Here is a 17276-nt window from a genome sequence, read left to right as displayed (position 1 = left end):
TCCCATTATTTGATTCCTCTCTCTCTTTCTGTTTCCTCCCACCGCCTAAATCCTATCCTCTGATCGTCGAGCCGAGGGGAGTCGCTAACATAGTCACTCTCCGTCACAGTTTCCCCTCACAGCGGCGGACCAGCTGGCAGCGGTGGCGACGGCCTTCGTTTCACCGTCAGTCAATCAAATGGTGCTTGTGTGCTTCTCGCATGCTTCACTGCATCAGCGCTCAAACCGCCTGCAACGGCCAAGGGAGCAGATCAAAAACAAGCCACAGTGAGCGTAAACAAGCGTGCCGATAATACCTCAACAATGAGACGTGTTCAGTCATGTGTGTTTGGACCGTTAGTGTCCAAAATCAACAAAATCTAAATCCAGCACACTTTAAGAAGTCCTCACATGCCACAGCGTGAAGGTGAACACCTCGGGTATGTGTGTTCACGTGTTTTTACTTTAGATGACAGGAAAATTTAAAAAAGGCAACTTTCTCCTGAGTGGGATCCCCAAGATGACCATATTAGGGATATCCTCTCTCTATGACATCATACAGATCCAAGAGTAGAAAAAAATTGTCTGAAGCGGAGTGTTTCGATCAGGCTCGCAGGGGCCTGGAGCTGGAAGAGGAAACCTGTTGTCACACAGCTCACCTGCAGGGCTGCCAGTCATCCATGTGGATGCTGGTTTCTACTTCAGACCAGTCGAGCATTACTGAGCTAAATCTCCATTTACAGGGCGCTTCTGAGCGTGGAAATCACGCAAGATTACACATTTAATGCACCGCTGCCATTAGAGAAGCAGTAAACTGTTATTTTCTTTGCACTTACAGATTTTAAAACTACATCCTGTGAGTTTGGGCGTAAGCGGCAGGATTCAGAGGGGATAATGCTGGAGTCGCCAGCCCCACCACAAAAAAAAAATAATAATAATTTTAATTGCACCAATTACAGGACTTTTAGCGTCACATGAAAGGCTGCACATTTTTGAGCTCACACGAGACTCAAAGAAGAAGCATAAAAGTCATTCTGGTGACGTTCTGGTCAAAAATGAATTTGCAGTCTAACAAAAGTGGGTGAAAACCTGATACGAGTACGTGCACCCCCCCACGCTCAGGTTTCACATACCAAGGTAAACACTGAGCCGAGCCTCGGCGCTCTGATGCAAACTGACAAAACGAGAGGCAGAGTGCAAACACACAGGGCGGCGAGCTGCATAGCTGAGCGGTGAGTCAGGCGGCGTGCAAATTCCTCAGGTTGAGTTATGAGGCTTCAAACCAGTTCATAGCTGCTCAAGGTCCAACTGTAAAACACCCTCACCACATCACAGCCATAAAGCTCCACCGACAGATAACCGGTGGATTCATTACCGAGACGGCCTGCCCCGTGTCACCCACCTCATACCTGCGTTATCTGACCAATAACATTCCTTTGTTCTGATGACACACGTTCAGGGCCAGCAGCAGAGACCTGACGCGGCAGTCTGGACAGTTTATAAGCACTTTCCTCATTCTTTGAGTCTCGAGGTGTAAAACCTCCCGCTGAGAGCGAGAGGTTGTTGACTGTACAAGAAGAAGAGCGGATGATACGTTTGAATTTGGACTCCACATCCCTGTCATCCAAACCTGTACGCCGGCTAAAGCTGCAGACCTTGGGCTGTGGAGCCCGCTGCCCTCTATAGATGGGTTTCGCTTCCCAACAGATGACGCAGTTTTGTAAAAAAAATAATGCATTTTTGCTTTTAAAGCTCAGTGAAAACCCGTGTCGACCAGTTTACCGCCCCAGAAAAGCAGGTGCTGCGTCCAAACTTTGGGCGCCTGCAGAAGACTCAAGGTCTGCATCGTCCAAACTCTGACCTCGTCGTGTCCTTCAAGGTACTCAAACTGATTACAAACAGTTTCTTTATAAAGGAAAGCAACGTAATTCAAAATGAATCAAATGACATCCAAACATTTTTCAGCGTGGTTTGAATCAGCGAGGACAAAATGACACATGTGTAACCGCATCTGTGTTTTTAACCCCGTCACACACTCAACACCCCGGGTACACTGAGCCGTCACCCAACATCAGCTGCAGGTGTCGTTTCATACATTAAAACAGCCATCTTTATTATATTTCCCTTTACAGAATCATTTATTATATTACAGTCACATTTTTAAGTTGACATTTTACCGTATTTTTAGCGTTTTACTTATTTATTCCATTTATTTGAGCTCTAAATGGAGTAAAACTAACAATCACTCAAAAATGATTATTTTTTGTATTTTTTTTATCCAATTGATTAATTTTGTCTTCTGAGTTATTCTCCTTTTAATTATTTAAACTTAATTAATTCTTCTCAAGCCACAGTTTTGTTATTAGTTGGATATATGTTGCATATATATTAGGGGTGCAACCATACACAAAATTCACGATTCGATATTTTTTCGATACAAAAAAAAAATGTTCATGCCTTTTTAATTTGTCATTTATTAAAATTATAAATATATATTTTAACTCAAAAGTACAGTTTTTAAATTTAATGTTTCTGAAACAACAAAGTAATAAAAAAATAAATATATCTGATTGAGGAATCACTCAAAAGAGAGTTTATTACAGAGAAATGTCTCTTTCCAAAATAAAAGCTATACTATAGCTTCTTCTGGGCTATATTCTCAGCAGCATATTAAACATATCAGGTCCCCATAAGGAGAATCCTGTGCTAACGGCTGTCTAAATGACTCTGGTAAAGTTAGTAGCATGCGTGCTTGTTGTTTTTGTCTGCTTCCACTTGTCTTTGCACTAGGATGATGTCGGCGTAAATGTGCAGTCATATTCGTTGTGTTCCCACTAGTGCTTTCAGGTTAACCCCGTTGAAATGACCTTAACGCCACAACACGGCAAATCTCCGTTAACGAGCCACCTCTGATCGCCCCATGCCTGGGGCAGGATGGCCAACACGTTAACGAGCTAACTGCGCTAACACACTAGTTCCCACCCATGTAATTGAGCATTGCATGGCACATCCGACATACTGTTTTACTTTAGTCCATGACTCGCTTACCTTCAGGGTCATACGTCACATGAAAACCAAAATAGTTCCAAACGCCAGATCTGAATGAGGGTGGGGGAGGTTCAATTTGCCAGGTTGCAAGGAGAGCTTAACTTCTGTCTCGCTAGCTTGCCCTGCGCTCTTCCTTCTGACTATGCTTTCTGTGTTGAGCACTCAGTGGATCTGCGCTCGACTCCTAGGCGGAGTAGTCGAACGCAGATCCACTGAGCGCTCAACACAGACAGCATCGTCAGAAGGAAAGTTGATAAAATAAATTAAAAATTTGTATTGTTCGATACATATGCGTACCGAACCGAAAGCACTGTATCGAACGGTTCAATATCGATACGAATATCGTTGCACCCCTAATATATGCGTGTATCTTGAACATCTGGCCATCAGAACGTGGATTTTGACTGAATTTTCAGCTTTAATGATGACTAAAGACCTCGCACTGTTAAATGTTGAAAACCGAGATCAGAATCAGGATGAGTGTCCATGGATGAGGATGAGTTTTCTCGTGTGAATTTGTGTTTAGTCTGGGACGTGTTTGTTTATGTTAAAATAAAAATCTAAAACAGAAATCCTGGTTCTGTTTTTTACTTGTTTTCTTCCCCTCGTTTCTTCTTTTCATTCGGGCTGAAGTTCTGCATAAACCGCTGCATGCTGAGCGAGCTTTAGAGCCCAAGGCCACCATTAAAATGGGACTGCACAATTCACAAATAGCCTTGTTAATTAACAAAGAGCAGTTTTTATAGCTTCAGAATCAGGCCATAACAGCGCAGGAGGAAAGCACAGTGACAGAAAATAACAAATATTCCTGCACAGCTGCAGGTGGACTCCATATTCAAATACAGAGCATCAGCTAAGCTGCTGCTCTCGCTTTAAATACAGGACGAGTGTAAGAGATGCTCCGAGTGTGGAAATCAGACTCGCTGTCCGTCTTCATTCCTGACTACAATGGGAGGATTTACACATGACTGCAGCCTTCAATTCAAACCACCTCGTCCCCGAGGTTCCTTTACGAGAAACGATGCTGTAATCCAGAGCAAACATCGATGAGCGCATGAAGCGATACGGGAATGAGGGGGAAACCTGTTCGACGCTGCAGGAGTAAAAACAAACAGCGGAGAGGTCGTCCTTCCATTTGTGGGTCAGCCTTTAAGTTCACGCGGTGCACATTTCTGCTGTCAGGCGAACGCACGTCTGACAGCGGGAAGCGTTCCACCTTCGTTTCCTCTCCGTGTGAAGAAGTCAAAACACGTCATCTTCCAGGTGTTTGAACTCATCACAACAAGCTACACCCAACACACAAACACATCCTGTTCCAAAGTTTCACCCCATGAAGCCACACACGAACGCCGCGGGGCCTGAGGGCTCACGCTGGGTCTTTCCCAGAAGCATCAATCAGACACGTTAACCAAAATTAAGCCTTTAAAGTCGCCGCCAAGCTGAAAGTCCCTGAGCCACTGTTACCTACACATGTACACTCGGTACTCATTCAGAGGGTTTGCTTACATTTATTTACTTTTCCTCAAAACTGCTTTTGTATGTCCTCTAAATCTTCCAGGCTTTAAGCTTCTTTCTTTAACTCAAGTCATCCAAAGTTAATCATGAACAAGACGGAGGCAGGTGAAGGAGGAACTGGGTGACCTCCATCTAAAGAAGAAAGAGTGGGAAGCAGGGGTTTCTAATTCATAACTGCTGTAATTTTACAACATGAATAAAACCAACTCTTTAGATGAAGGAGGAGGAGGAGAAATGGCTCGTGTTTCTGCACCAGTCCGACCAAAGTAAAACCCTCTCATGCTTTGCTGAATAATAAGTCATGAGAGTCGCTGGTTACGCATTAAAACCAGCACGGAGCGGCGGTTAGATCCCGGTTTACAGTTTGCAGGGCCTCACGCTGCACTTTGACCCCGTGCACCTTGGCAGGCAGTGAAAGGGATTTCAGATGAATCGGGCCTTTTGGTTGGCGGCTCTGCGAGCGCTCGGCCCCTCACGTTGTGTGTTTCAGGAATGCGCCTGTGTTGTTTTTTGTGGGTTTTTTTAAATTCAGGACTTTTGTTTTCTTCTTTCTGCACTTTTAAGACTGTCGAGTATAAAACAACCAGAGGAGAAATTCTCCATTCCACCTTAAAACACACCAGCGACTGTGTGTTTGTTATCTCACCAGCAGCCCAAATAAGTGGAGGCCGACAACCGACGGTACGCTGACACCTGCAACAAATTCTCACTTCCTCTGCTGACTGCAGCTCATCTTGTTTTAATAAAAAACAGAAAAACCTGAAGATTTAAAAGATTTCTAAAAATTCCCAGCTGGTAACTTCGATCGCCTCCCGGCAGTTATTTTATAGACCGTGAGCTGACTTTGCCCTGTGTGATCAGTCTGGTTTTGTTCAGATTGGTGTTGGGGTTTTTTTTCGCATAACTGCTCAAAAAGACATGAAAGTGTCACCAGATCAATGTTTCTCACACTCGGATCTCTCTGGGAATCTGCCACAAGCCGTCGGGCAGCTACACCGCCCGTGAATAAAGACCTGGATGGGAAGCTTGACATCTGCAGAGATCCAGCTACAGGACAGGCAGCTAACTGTGGTTGCCTCCACCAAGGAAAAGCTTTGAATGAACTCTGATGAGACCCTGTAGGGGTGTCGACTGTTAACAGTCCATTAACACTAATACATGCACGAGATCTTCATGGTCAACTTCAGGATTTGTTTGTGGAAAAATGGACAAAAAACCTGATAACATAGAAACTATGATTCTTCCAGGTGTTCTGTGTCATGTCACATTTGACCCCCGACCTCCCCTAGAAGGTCACTATATTGATCTGCAAGTCAAAGTGATAACAATGCTACATAGAGCATTAAAGTTAAAGTTATGTTTTTTTACTGCCATTTCTTGTTCTGCTAACATGAAGGCATGAAGTGATTCATGGGGGTTCTAAATTATCACCTCATGTTGGACTTCTGACCTCTTCTTCAAGCTCAAATAAGGTCAAACCTCCATAAAATACCATGTCACATTTGACCTCTGACCTCACTTTTATATTTCCCATCTGGCTTTCCTTCAAGTTGACCTCATTGTGTTTTAGAGAAAGTAAGAGAAAGACAGTGAGCTGTTTAGTTAGTGAATAAACTATAGTATAATAATAATAATAATATATCACAAGTAGGGCTGGGCCAGCTCATACCGTTCACAGTAATACCGGTATAATGTTGGGCAACGATAAGAAAATGAAATATCGCGATAGAATATGGGTAAAACGCGCAGGCGCAGGGCCTTTGTTTTCATACGCACATGGCAGAAAAAGCATGGCAGCGACGGAGAATGAGAAGGGCGAGAGCGGATCGTTCAATGAAACGATGAACCAGAATTGGTTTGTAAAAATGCTGCAACTTCAGTGGTGTGGAACTGGTTTAGCTTTCCCCCGTCAGATACACAACAAAGCACTATTTTTGGTAGCGCATGCTAGCGGGCCGTCGTTATTACCGTGTTGTTTGGAAAATACGGCACACTTAAAATCAATCCTTTAATTTTTCTGAAAATCGACAGAGCCCCGTATAATCCCGTGTGCCTTATGTATGAACTCTGGTTGTGTTTACTGACCTCGAAACGATTTTATGTACACGGCGCTCGAAAATCTGTCAAATGTTTCAGTACGACTTTGCTAAGCTACGAAGCCGCACCGCTTGATGGATTGTCGGAGCATTACGGCTATCGTAGGCGGAGCCTCGCGGAGTGATACGTACTGTGCTTCAACATAATATTACTGTATTGTGTGTGTATAACCTCTTTTTAAGTTTTGTGGATATTATACATGGTTATGCTGAGGATATGTCGGCCAGTTTCCACTGTAAATGCCTTTTAGTTAAACTGTCAGCGAGGAATTTGCATTTGCACTGTTACATTTTTATATAACTTTAATGCACATAAAAACAGCTGCTTGTTTAAGTGAAAATACATTGATGGGGTTTTTTGCACTAATAAAGTTGTGGAGTTGTAAAGTATTTTGTCTAGTGTCAGTTATATCGTCAGTTATATCGTTATCGCAAATTTTCAAATGTATATCGTGATAAATATTTTTGGTCATATCGCCCTGCTCTAATCACAAGCTCAAGGTTCTTCATGTCCAGTTATTTAAAACTCCATGTTTGTGTAATCAAAGTAAACATCTGTCACGCTGCCCTTCACTGCACTACAAACTTCTGAAAGTTCATTTAAAAAGAACAAAGAAAACAAAGTGAATGTGTAAAAAAATACAGCGCTGTTCTCTTCAAAGCAAACACCGCCCACAGAGCGAGAGGGTTGGTGGCGGTTTGCGCTCTCAGAGTGCTTCTTGTTTATTAGCTGTTATTTATTAGGCCGGTATGCGATTGGTTTGGCTTGTCTGTCTGGTTATTTACGTGCAGGTAGAGCTGGGCGATAGAACGATAACGATATGTATCGCGATATAACTTTTACTTGATAGAGAAATTAAACTATCGCGATAGACTTCACCGCTCTTGTCCTCTTAAAAAAAAGAAAGAAGAAAAAAAAAAAAAAAAAAAAAAAAAGGTCAGCCAATCCAAATTAAGTAGCGCAGAGCCGAACCAATCACAGCCGCAGCGTCACGTCGCGTGACTTGTTACGTACAGCACAAGTGCCAAGCGTGTGTTTGTTTGGGAAGCAGCCAGCGGGTAATGGAGCCAGCGCGTAATGGAGCCAGCGCGTAATGGAGGAAATGAGTGTGCCGACTAGAAAAATCAACCGAGCGTGACCGAAGAGAAAACAGATGATGGTTCCAACGCCGGAGAGATTGTCGAACGGAAGAGCCATAGAAGTTCCGTAGTGTGAAGGTATTTCGGCTATTTCAAGTCTGACAAAAAACAGAGTAGCGTGCACTGTAAATGTGCCGAAAGCAAGTCTGGAAATACAATAAACTGGAGCATGCGTCACACTGTGCGCCACGTTGTTGTTTCGGTGAAATGAATTTCTACAATACTGTTAATTCTACTCTCTGCAGTGTTTAAATGCTTACATATACACACAGTTACTGTCCCTCCACACATACGACTCGGTTCTGCTTCTATGCCCCAGCTTTGTTTACTTTTTCCCACCGAGGCTTCTAGACTTCTGATTGGCCAACATTTCTGCACGGTTAGGAATCTAGCGCCACCTGCTGCTTTGGCATGTTCATAGCAGCGTTTTCCTTCATTTCTGCCTTTATGTGTGGACGGGATTATTTTTTAAAACGGAAACGGAAAATCTCCGTTTTCAAAAATACCCGTGTACGTGTGGACGTAGCCTCAGTCTCTGACTGGAAGCGCTAATTCGTCATTCGGCTTTTGTCAGACTAAAGTAACTGTTAAAACTGTTTGAAAAGCTCAGCTATACAACAAGGAGAGATTGAGAATTTCCTTTTAGTTCTCAGTTTATTTGATATTGACAAAAGTTAGTCAGTTTTGTCTGTTCTTCTGTAAAACAAACTAAGATTTATTTTTAGAATTAATATTTTGTTTCTAAGTGGAATTGACAATTTAGTCTGATTCGTTTGTTCTATTTTGAAACTTAAACGCTTTAGCGGCTGCCTTTTGTGTAGTTTGTAATATTTGCCTTTATTTATCTGAAAAAGTCTCATGTTCCTTAAGTACATCTACCCTGTTGAACTTATTATGGGAAATAAATATTTAAATAAAAACAAGCTGCTGATTATTTCACATTTTACTTGTGAGCAACGGCACATTTAAATCTTACAAATATAGTTATTTGGCTTATATCGTGATAGATATCGTTATCGCCTGAAATGAAAAAAACATATCGTGATATGAAAACATCTCATATCGCCCAGCTCTACGTGCAGGACGTCTAAAGATTGCCAGAAAATGTTTTCAAACTGTTTTATTCACCGGAGTTTTTACTGAAACATAGCAGACATTCCTGGAATATCACATGCTTGGAAATTGTGGGAAAAATGTGAAGATTTCTGTTAAATGCGGTGAAACAGACTTCTGACGAATCAGGAACCATGCAGAGTCAGCCCCCTCACCCCAGAGGCATTTTCTGAGTCCGTTTACTTACAGGAAACTTTATCAGAGGTTTGGAATTATTCTGGGAGTCAAATGTTCTTGATTAAGAAAAACGGGCAGACGTTCAAAGATGGAATCATCCTCATTTTAATCTAACAGCTGGAAGCACGACCACTTCTCAGACACAGTGTCAAAGTCTGAGGGGTCTTAAGTGACTGGTAAGACTGAAAAACCCTGTATAAACCCACCCTCCCCTCTGCGCTGTGGTGAGCTGAACATGCGAGTCGTTGTCACGCTCGCCTCTTTAAGCCTATTACACTAATGGTTTCTACGAGAGAGGAGAAAAGAACAGGTAACACACCTCCACGCCTGACAGCAGGAATGTAAATGAGCAAACAAGAAAGCACCTCTGGCATCCTGAGCTATGAGATACCCAAGGTTTTATGACAGGTTAACAAACTGAAGGAGGCTTTCTGCTCTGTGACACACTCAGCTCGAGGTTCCATTCTCAGATTATTCCCGAGAGAAGGAATGATTCCTCACGCAGAGGTAAACAGGTATTTGGAGTGAGTTATTTGGAGGAACCTCACTGGACTGGCTGTTCATTACTGACCCGTTTAATCATTAGCAAGATATCAAAAATCATCTACTACAAACACAAAATGACACACCATCCAGAAGCCAAAAATAATAACGTTGCTAAAAAGTTATTTAAGAGCAGTCTAGGTGGTCTGATTAAACATTAATAAATGAACATGTTCAGGCTGCCAAGAGCTCAAAATACTTCACTAGCTTCCAGCTGCCTCACTGCAGCAATAAAAGCATGATTACAGAGTAAAAATGAACTTTTCCCATACTTATCAAAGTGTGTATATATATATATATATATATATATATATATATATATATTAGGGGTGCAACGATATTCGTATCGATATTGAACCGTTCGATACAGTGCTTTCGGTTCGGTACGCATATGTATCGAGCAATACAAAATTTGTAATTTCTTTTATCAACTTTCCTTCTGACGATGCTGTCTGTGTTGAGCGCTCAGTGGATCTGCGTTCGACTACTCCGCCTAGGGTCGACAGTGCAGCCTAGGCGGAGTAGTCGAATGCAGATTCACTGAGCGCTCAACACAGACAGCATCGTCAGAAGGAGCAGGGCAAGCTAGCGAGACAGAAGTTAAGCTCTCCTTGTAACATGGGCCTCCCCCACCCTCATTCAGATCTGGCGTTTGGAATTATTTTGGTTTTCATGTGACGTATGACCCTGAAGGTAAGCGAGTCATGGACTAAAGTAAAACAGTATGTTGGATGTGCCATGCAATGCTCAATTACATGGGTGGGAGCTAGTGTGTTAGCGCAGTTAGCTTGTTAACGTGTTGGCCGTCTAGCCCCATGCACGGGGCGATCGGCGGTAGCTCGTTAACGGAGATTTGCCGTGTTGTGGCGTTAAGGTCATTTCAACGAGATTAACCTGAAAGCACTAGTGGGAACACAACGAATATGACTGCACATTTGCGCTGACATCATCCTAGTGCCAAGACAAGTGGAAGCAGAAAAAAAACAAGCAAGCATGCTACTAACTTTAGCCAAGTCATTTAGACAGCTGTTTAATATGCTGCTGAGAATATAGCCCAGAAGAAGCGGATAGTATAGCTTTTATTTTGGAAAGAGACATTTCTCTGTAATAAACTCTCTTTTCCAAAGATGAGTGATTCCTCAATCAGATACAGGGCTCGCAATATCGCTAGCCCAACGTCCCGGGGCTAGCGATTTTTTCAGTCGAGGTACCAAAATCTATCTCTGCCCTGCCCGTCGGGCTATTGTAGGAAGGAAAAATATATGTCAATTAGGGCTGCCACGATTAGTCGACTATCAAAATCGTCGACGACTGATTTAATAGTCGACGTGTCGTTTGAAGCTTTGTAAGATCCCAAAAGACGCAGGAATGAGTAGTAGGATTTAAGAGTGTAATAACGGACTGAAACAGAAGATGGCAGCACTGCATGTACAAGGATGCCAGCTACCGTTAAACCCCAAAGAAGAAGAAGCTGTGTCCCAGAATTCATAGCGCAGCCCAGCTCAGTTTCCAACAATGGCGGCAGCTAGTTAGTTTTAATATTACTCTTATTATTCTTTCTGGGTCACAAAATAAACGTTTAACATATTTTCAGGCGAGAATGTAGCTGTGTAAACCTCAAATATCTGCTCAGTTTATCAGGACACCGCATATTTTCAAAAGCGCTCCGACGTTTTCGGAGACGTCTGTTACCCACTAGCTCGATAGCTAGCCGGGGGCTAGGCTCACTAGAGCCCAGCGGACTCCCGGCAAATCGTTTTCAAACCCACCGCCGTCTTTCGCTACTCAGGTTAAACATGATATATAAGTCACTTAGATAACTTAAAAATGTTATTGTTTGGCTTTTTTTTAGTATTTTATTTGTTCCTGAGTAAATCGGTTTGGCTGAGATTAAAGTTATAGTTTTTACACAGCTGAATAAACGTCAAGCAGACAGCTGATTATCAGAAGTGTGAGATGCTCGAGAATTTACTCCGGTGTCCTGTTATATTTTAGATAGCAAGGAGTTTATTAAACTTCACTGAAACAATCTGCAAATTTCATTAAAATTTAATAAACTATCATCTTGTCTTTATTTTTAGTTAGCACATACCTTAAACACTTAAAGCTGTAAGCTAATGATAGTTATATAAGAGCAGATGCTGCTGGTGCAATAAGCTGTACTTTTATGTCCAATGGATGATGATCTGATTAGTCGACTGATCGCAAAAATAATCGGTGACTAGTCGACTATCAAAATAATCGTTTGTGGCAGCTCTAATGTCAATGCTTTTGCATTCTTTCGGAAATGTAGCTGGGTAATTATGTCATTGGCATCGGTGAGCCACTGTCAATATGTGACATATTGAAATCGCGTTTGAATTTGCGCTTGTTGTTTGCTTTCACTTTGCAATCATGCGAACTGTGTATAGAGAGCGACAGCACTGATCTGTGAGTGATGATAATTTGCGCACCAATTCCTCTGACATCGTCTTATTAATCGTTAGCTTACTACGCAAACATGACAAGTGAAATCTCCCGCAGCTTAAACATGTGAGAGGTTGATCGCGCAGAGAATCGCTGAGCTTATGTGAGTGCGTGTGTAAAAGCAGCAGGATTTATATTTGACTACGATGACCTGGATGACTGAGAACCTTCACAGACAGATATATATTTTAGTTCTGCTGAGCCAAATAAGACAGGTCAGGGTGAAGAAGTGACAGCCAAAGAAAAGCTTACCACAAAACGGAGAAGTTATGACAAATCAGACTATAAGGCAAAAAGAAAGTGCAGCTTTATAGTTTCATGGACAAAAGAATTTCTGTGGCTGCAATATGACGAGCTAAATAACCAGGGCTGCACATAAGTGGTCCGCAGGTGCGCATTCGCTGTCAAAATAAAAAACACGCACAAGGGTTAGGGTTAAATTTAAAAACTGTAATTTTGAGTTAAAATATATATTTATAATTTTAATAAATGACAAATTAAAAAGGCATTAACATTTTTTTTGTATCGAAAAAATATCGAACCGTGACACCAAAGTATCGAACCGAACCGTGAATTTTGTGTATCGTTGCACCCCTAATATATATATATATATATATATATATATATATATATATATATATATATATATATATGTACATAAAATGCATTCACTCTAATTTACAGATAATAATTCATACAGGTGATTGGCTTTCACTGCAATTAATTGATTACTGTGCACACCTGTGAGGCTGATTCATCAGGTAGCCATCACCTTCTGTTTCACCCACCTTGACTCCAGCAGCTACCCATTTCATTCACGCCTCAGTCACACCAGCTGGAGACTACCCGGCAACCACCGTTGCTAGGGAATAACAAGTATTCCACCATCCAGCTGTGAGTGGTTGCTGTGAAACTGACTGGTCAGTGTTTCCCTGGTAACCAACAGTCGCTAGGGAAAAATAAAGTATTCCCGACCAGTTGGCGAGTAGTTTTGGGAGGTTGTATGCAATTGCTTGGTGGTTAGTTGGTGAGCGTTTCCAAATGAGTGGGCGTCCTCCAAGCAAACTAAAGGTGATCAAAGCAACCTGTGAGCCACCAAAGCAATCCCAAGGAGGATTTTGGTGCAGCACCCTCTTTGCAACCAATTTAAAACCAGGCACCAACCAGCAACCACTCTCCAACCAATCAGAGGTCTCTAGCTGTTGGCCAGCCACTGGGCAACTCTTTTATTGGAAGGTTCATACCAACTCTCCTCCATCACCTGCTACCACTGATTTTACTATGATGTCTTATCAAATAACTTAATAAACAAATAAACCTGCCAGAAAACTGGGAACAAGGTCCCTAAAATCAGGCATTACTGGGATTAGTGTGACTGGCTTTTACCTGCGACAGCTCCCTAAATAAAAAAGCCTCAGGTTTAAATATTGGTTTAAATATTCGTCATATACGTCAGGTTTAAATATTGCACATTAAATCCATATCAAGGTACTTCAGTGCAAACATGGTGTGGAACTCTGTGTTGACTTCATGAACAGACAACGATGTTTGGGCTAAAAGGCTCACACCTCCTCGTTTACCGCATGAATGGAGCCTTTAACACATCATGTATTTACATGTATGTGCTTTGACTATCTGCCAGAGGTCAAAGGTCGACGGCACCTGTCCTCGCGCAGTCCTACCTGTCTCTGGGGTCGATCCAGCTCGTGCACTGGTTAATGTGGTCAATCTAGTAAACTTTGCCATCAAAGTCTCTGGCTTCCTCCCAACCGTCAGGTAGTGGCAACTCCTTCCTCGGCATGTCAGGCGAGTCTCCATGTAATGAACTCCTCTCTACTCAGAATCATCGCGAAGAGATACCATCATCATCATCACCATCACAGTCAGACTCTACATCTGCAGTTAGTCCCCAAATTCAGAGTCTGGCTGGATTAGGCCATGGTAAAAATCCATAATAATCCTCAGATTAACAATCAGACCCTGAACAGGAGGAGGAGGAGGAGGAGGAGGAAGGGGGTAAAACAAACTGTTTCATCAGGCTGCACTTGTGCAACAATTCATCCCGGTTTGAGAGCCTCAAAGTATCCGTAACGTAAACACAGCAGCTGGAGGAGTGTCCAGGACGGTCTGGAGTTTCCCAGGTCCGCGGGCAAACTTTGAGGCGGCCTGGAAGAACTTTTTCGGGATGATTATCCACGCTCCGCCGAACACGGACGGGGTCCTGCTGACGCCGGTGGTACTGCTGCTCGGGTTTAACGGAAACACACGGGGAGCCCCGTAGAAACCTCCAGATTAACAAAACGCAGACTTAGAAAAGGGTGGAGCAGCAGCCAGCGTCCTCGCGTTCCCTTATAACACCCCCAAACCCGCAGAGCTGGGGCTCGGCTCCTCTCCGTGCCGACAGGCCACCATGTTTAGCCGCAGTAACCGACGCTAGCCTCCAGCCTGCGGGACAGCGAACAGTCCGCCCGCCGCTTGGAGAAAGGAGAAAAGTACCGAGAGAATTCACAGCCGTTAAAATCCGCTAAATAGCCGAAGAACTTCTCTGTTATCCCGTAAAAATCCTCCGGTGAAAGCTGGGCAGAGGGAGACTGCAGCGGTGGCGGTAAAGTCTTCTTCGGTCCCGATGACTTCGCTCGAACCGATCAAGCTAACGGCAGCCGCTCAACCCGACTTCCGGTTTCAAAATAAAATATTTGTTGACAAACTCCAGGACACAAAATAAGACTTCCGGGCAAAACAATTTCCGAAAAATACTTTTACTGATACCATGAGAAAAATATTGTTTTATAGCAGCAGGAAGAAGAATAAAATATACAGGGGTCTATGAATAACACAACATAGTAAAAGGCCTATAGTGAAGGTAAACATTAAATGTAAATACTTTTGGTTATTGTATTGAAATATCACTAAAATTAAAAAAAATCTATGTTAAAAAAGAGAATGTTGCAGTGAACTATAGCTAAACGTTAGTTAAAAAAAGTTACAACTAAAACAATCAAAACTAGATGTGAGTTAAGTTAGTAACAAACAAGATTAAAATTCACTAAGAATAAACACTTGGAACTTACCATAAAACCTACAGTAAAATAGAAATGCACACGTGCTGTGTTTTTATTCAAACAGCTGTTCCGATTTTGCAAAATCTTGCTCCTGACAAACTTTCATGATTAAAAATAATGATCAAAAATCCACCTGAAACTATAAAATCTACTCTGTAAATTGAATCAAAGTGAAGTATTTTGAAAGCAAAAACTTAAAAAATAAAAATTTCAAATCTCAGTAACTCAGTTTTCATTAAATTATTTTTATTTTTATGGAAGCATTGCTGTTCTACCTTAATTTAATATTTAAAAATAGCAAATTATGCATTTATGCATATTCTATAGTTTGTGGTATAATTTTATTTATGATTGAAACTTTTATTCTACTACAACAGTAAGAATCCATTCAAAATTTTGAAAAAAGTCCTTATCTTAACCTATGTCATTTTACATTTTTTTATTATATGGATATTTATGGATTATTATTTATTATTACTATATAAATAGTAACAATAATTATTATTATTGGTAAATTTTAAACGTTATATTTTGTCTGTTTTGTACTTTTTAAATTTTTTTATTGTTTGGTCTAAAAATTTAAATCAAACAAATAAACATAACAAAAATACCCAGATAAACCTCCACATTTACAACTTTTATTATTTTTATTGACAGAAAGTTTCATTGTAGGCTGCGAGTTATGGTGATACTTAAAGTTTTGTTCAGTTTTGTGGCTCATACATTAATGTTTTATTCATAAAGCCTGTTTTAAATGTTATTCACTTATTTGTTAGCAGTTAAACCTCCTAACCTGCCCAAACTTTCAAGCCCACAGCGCCCCCTGGAGGACAATATTCCGCAGTGCTGAACAGGTTGGGAGAGATGATGGTTATCATCACCTGCAGGTTCTTCCATCGTGCAGATATTTCTTCAAACAAGAGTCCAACATCAAGAACAAAGAGTGAAACTACTTCGTAGTGCAGATGTTACGGGCATGGCTGCATTAGGCTTAGGCTACTGAGGGTTTCTCATGATGCACTGGGTGCATCTTCCTCACTCACTGTGTTTTTATACACCTCTTATTTATTCATCAGTTATAATTAATTTCTGGCTCTTTTCCAAAGCATCTCTTTATCCTGTCTCCTCCCCTCCCCTCAAGCAGTCGCAGCAGATGGCCCCTGTTTTGGGGTTTTTTTTTTGGGGGGGGGGGGGGGGGGGGGGGGGGGGGGGGCTATGTGAGGGACAGGGATGTGTCCAACAACCTGTAGAAGAGTTAAAGTAGCTGTGACAGCAAAACGGTCCAAAATAGAGCCTTTGACCATTTCCATTATTATAAACACTTATGCGTCTGTGTTTCTGAGCAGATAATGTCATCTTCCACACGACTGCAGGTGTAACTCAGACCAGTGGAGCGCGAGCTAGAAGGGTTTTTTATCCCCTCAGTCACAAAGTGAAAAACGACGCTGCTTCTCCATCATTATCCCAGCAGCTGTGTCACTCTTTTGGCACTGTTGCATTCATGAAGCAGTGCATGAAGCTGTGCCTGCTGTGGGATGCAGGGTCAGGCCTCCATGACGCCTCTGTTACTGTGGAAAAAAGAAAACGCCTTCACTAACAGATGTGTTTCCAGCTTTGAGTGCTTTCTTAATGAAGCACTTTGCTAGATTTGAGCTGCTTTTTCAGGAGGAAATATTCAAACGATGTTCTTCCCTTCATAATTGTTTTATATAACAGGAATAAAATATCCACTAAATTGAAGTGAAGCATGAAATATATTTCTTTTTAATGTTATTGTAATTGGTTACAGCAACAGTAAAATCCACAGTGCACTTCACTGTGGGGTACATCACTGTGGGGAACATCACTGTGGTGCACATCACTGTGGGGCACATCACTGTGGGTTACATCACTGTGGGGAACATCACTGTGGTGCACATCACTGTGGGGCACATCACTGTGGGTTACATCACTGTGGGGCACATCACTGTGGGGCACATCACTGTGGGTTACATCACTGTGGGGCACATCACTGTGGGGTACACTTCCAGTATATATAAGCAAATACTAGCTGTCTACCTTTATATTGGTCTTGGAATTTAAAAAAGCTGATAAGTGAAAAAGTAATGAAGAATTAAAGAAAAACGTTTAATTTCTG

General features: G+C 41.9%; 1 protein-coding gene across 1 annotated transcript in view; it reads right to left on the bottom strand.

The window, feature by feature from the left end:
- wwc1 (WW and C2 domain containing 1) overlaps window positions 1-13878 on the bottom strand; it is a gene marked incomplete at its 5' end in the record, with an annotated part of 43886 nt that extends 30008 nt beyond the window's left edge. The window contains 2 exon segments of the mRNA XM_082549717.1: window positions 13760-13806; window positions 13810-13878. Coding sequence (XP_082405843.1) covers window positions 13760-13806; window positions 13810-13878 — 116 coding nt within the window.
- Between the last annotated feature and the right edge of the window lie 3398 nt (window positions 13879-17276).

Source organism: Aulonocara stuartgranti, assembly GCF_965226115.1.
Source record: "Aulonocara stuartgranti genome assembly, chromosome: 10".
In the NCBI taxonomy this organism is placed as follows: Eukaryota; Metazoa; Chordata; class Actinopteri; order Cichliformes; family Cichlidae; genus Aulonocara; species Aulonocara stuartgranti.
This window is presented reverse-complemented; position numbering and strand designations above follow the sequence as displayed.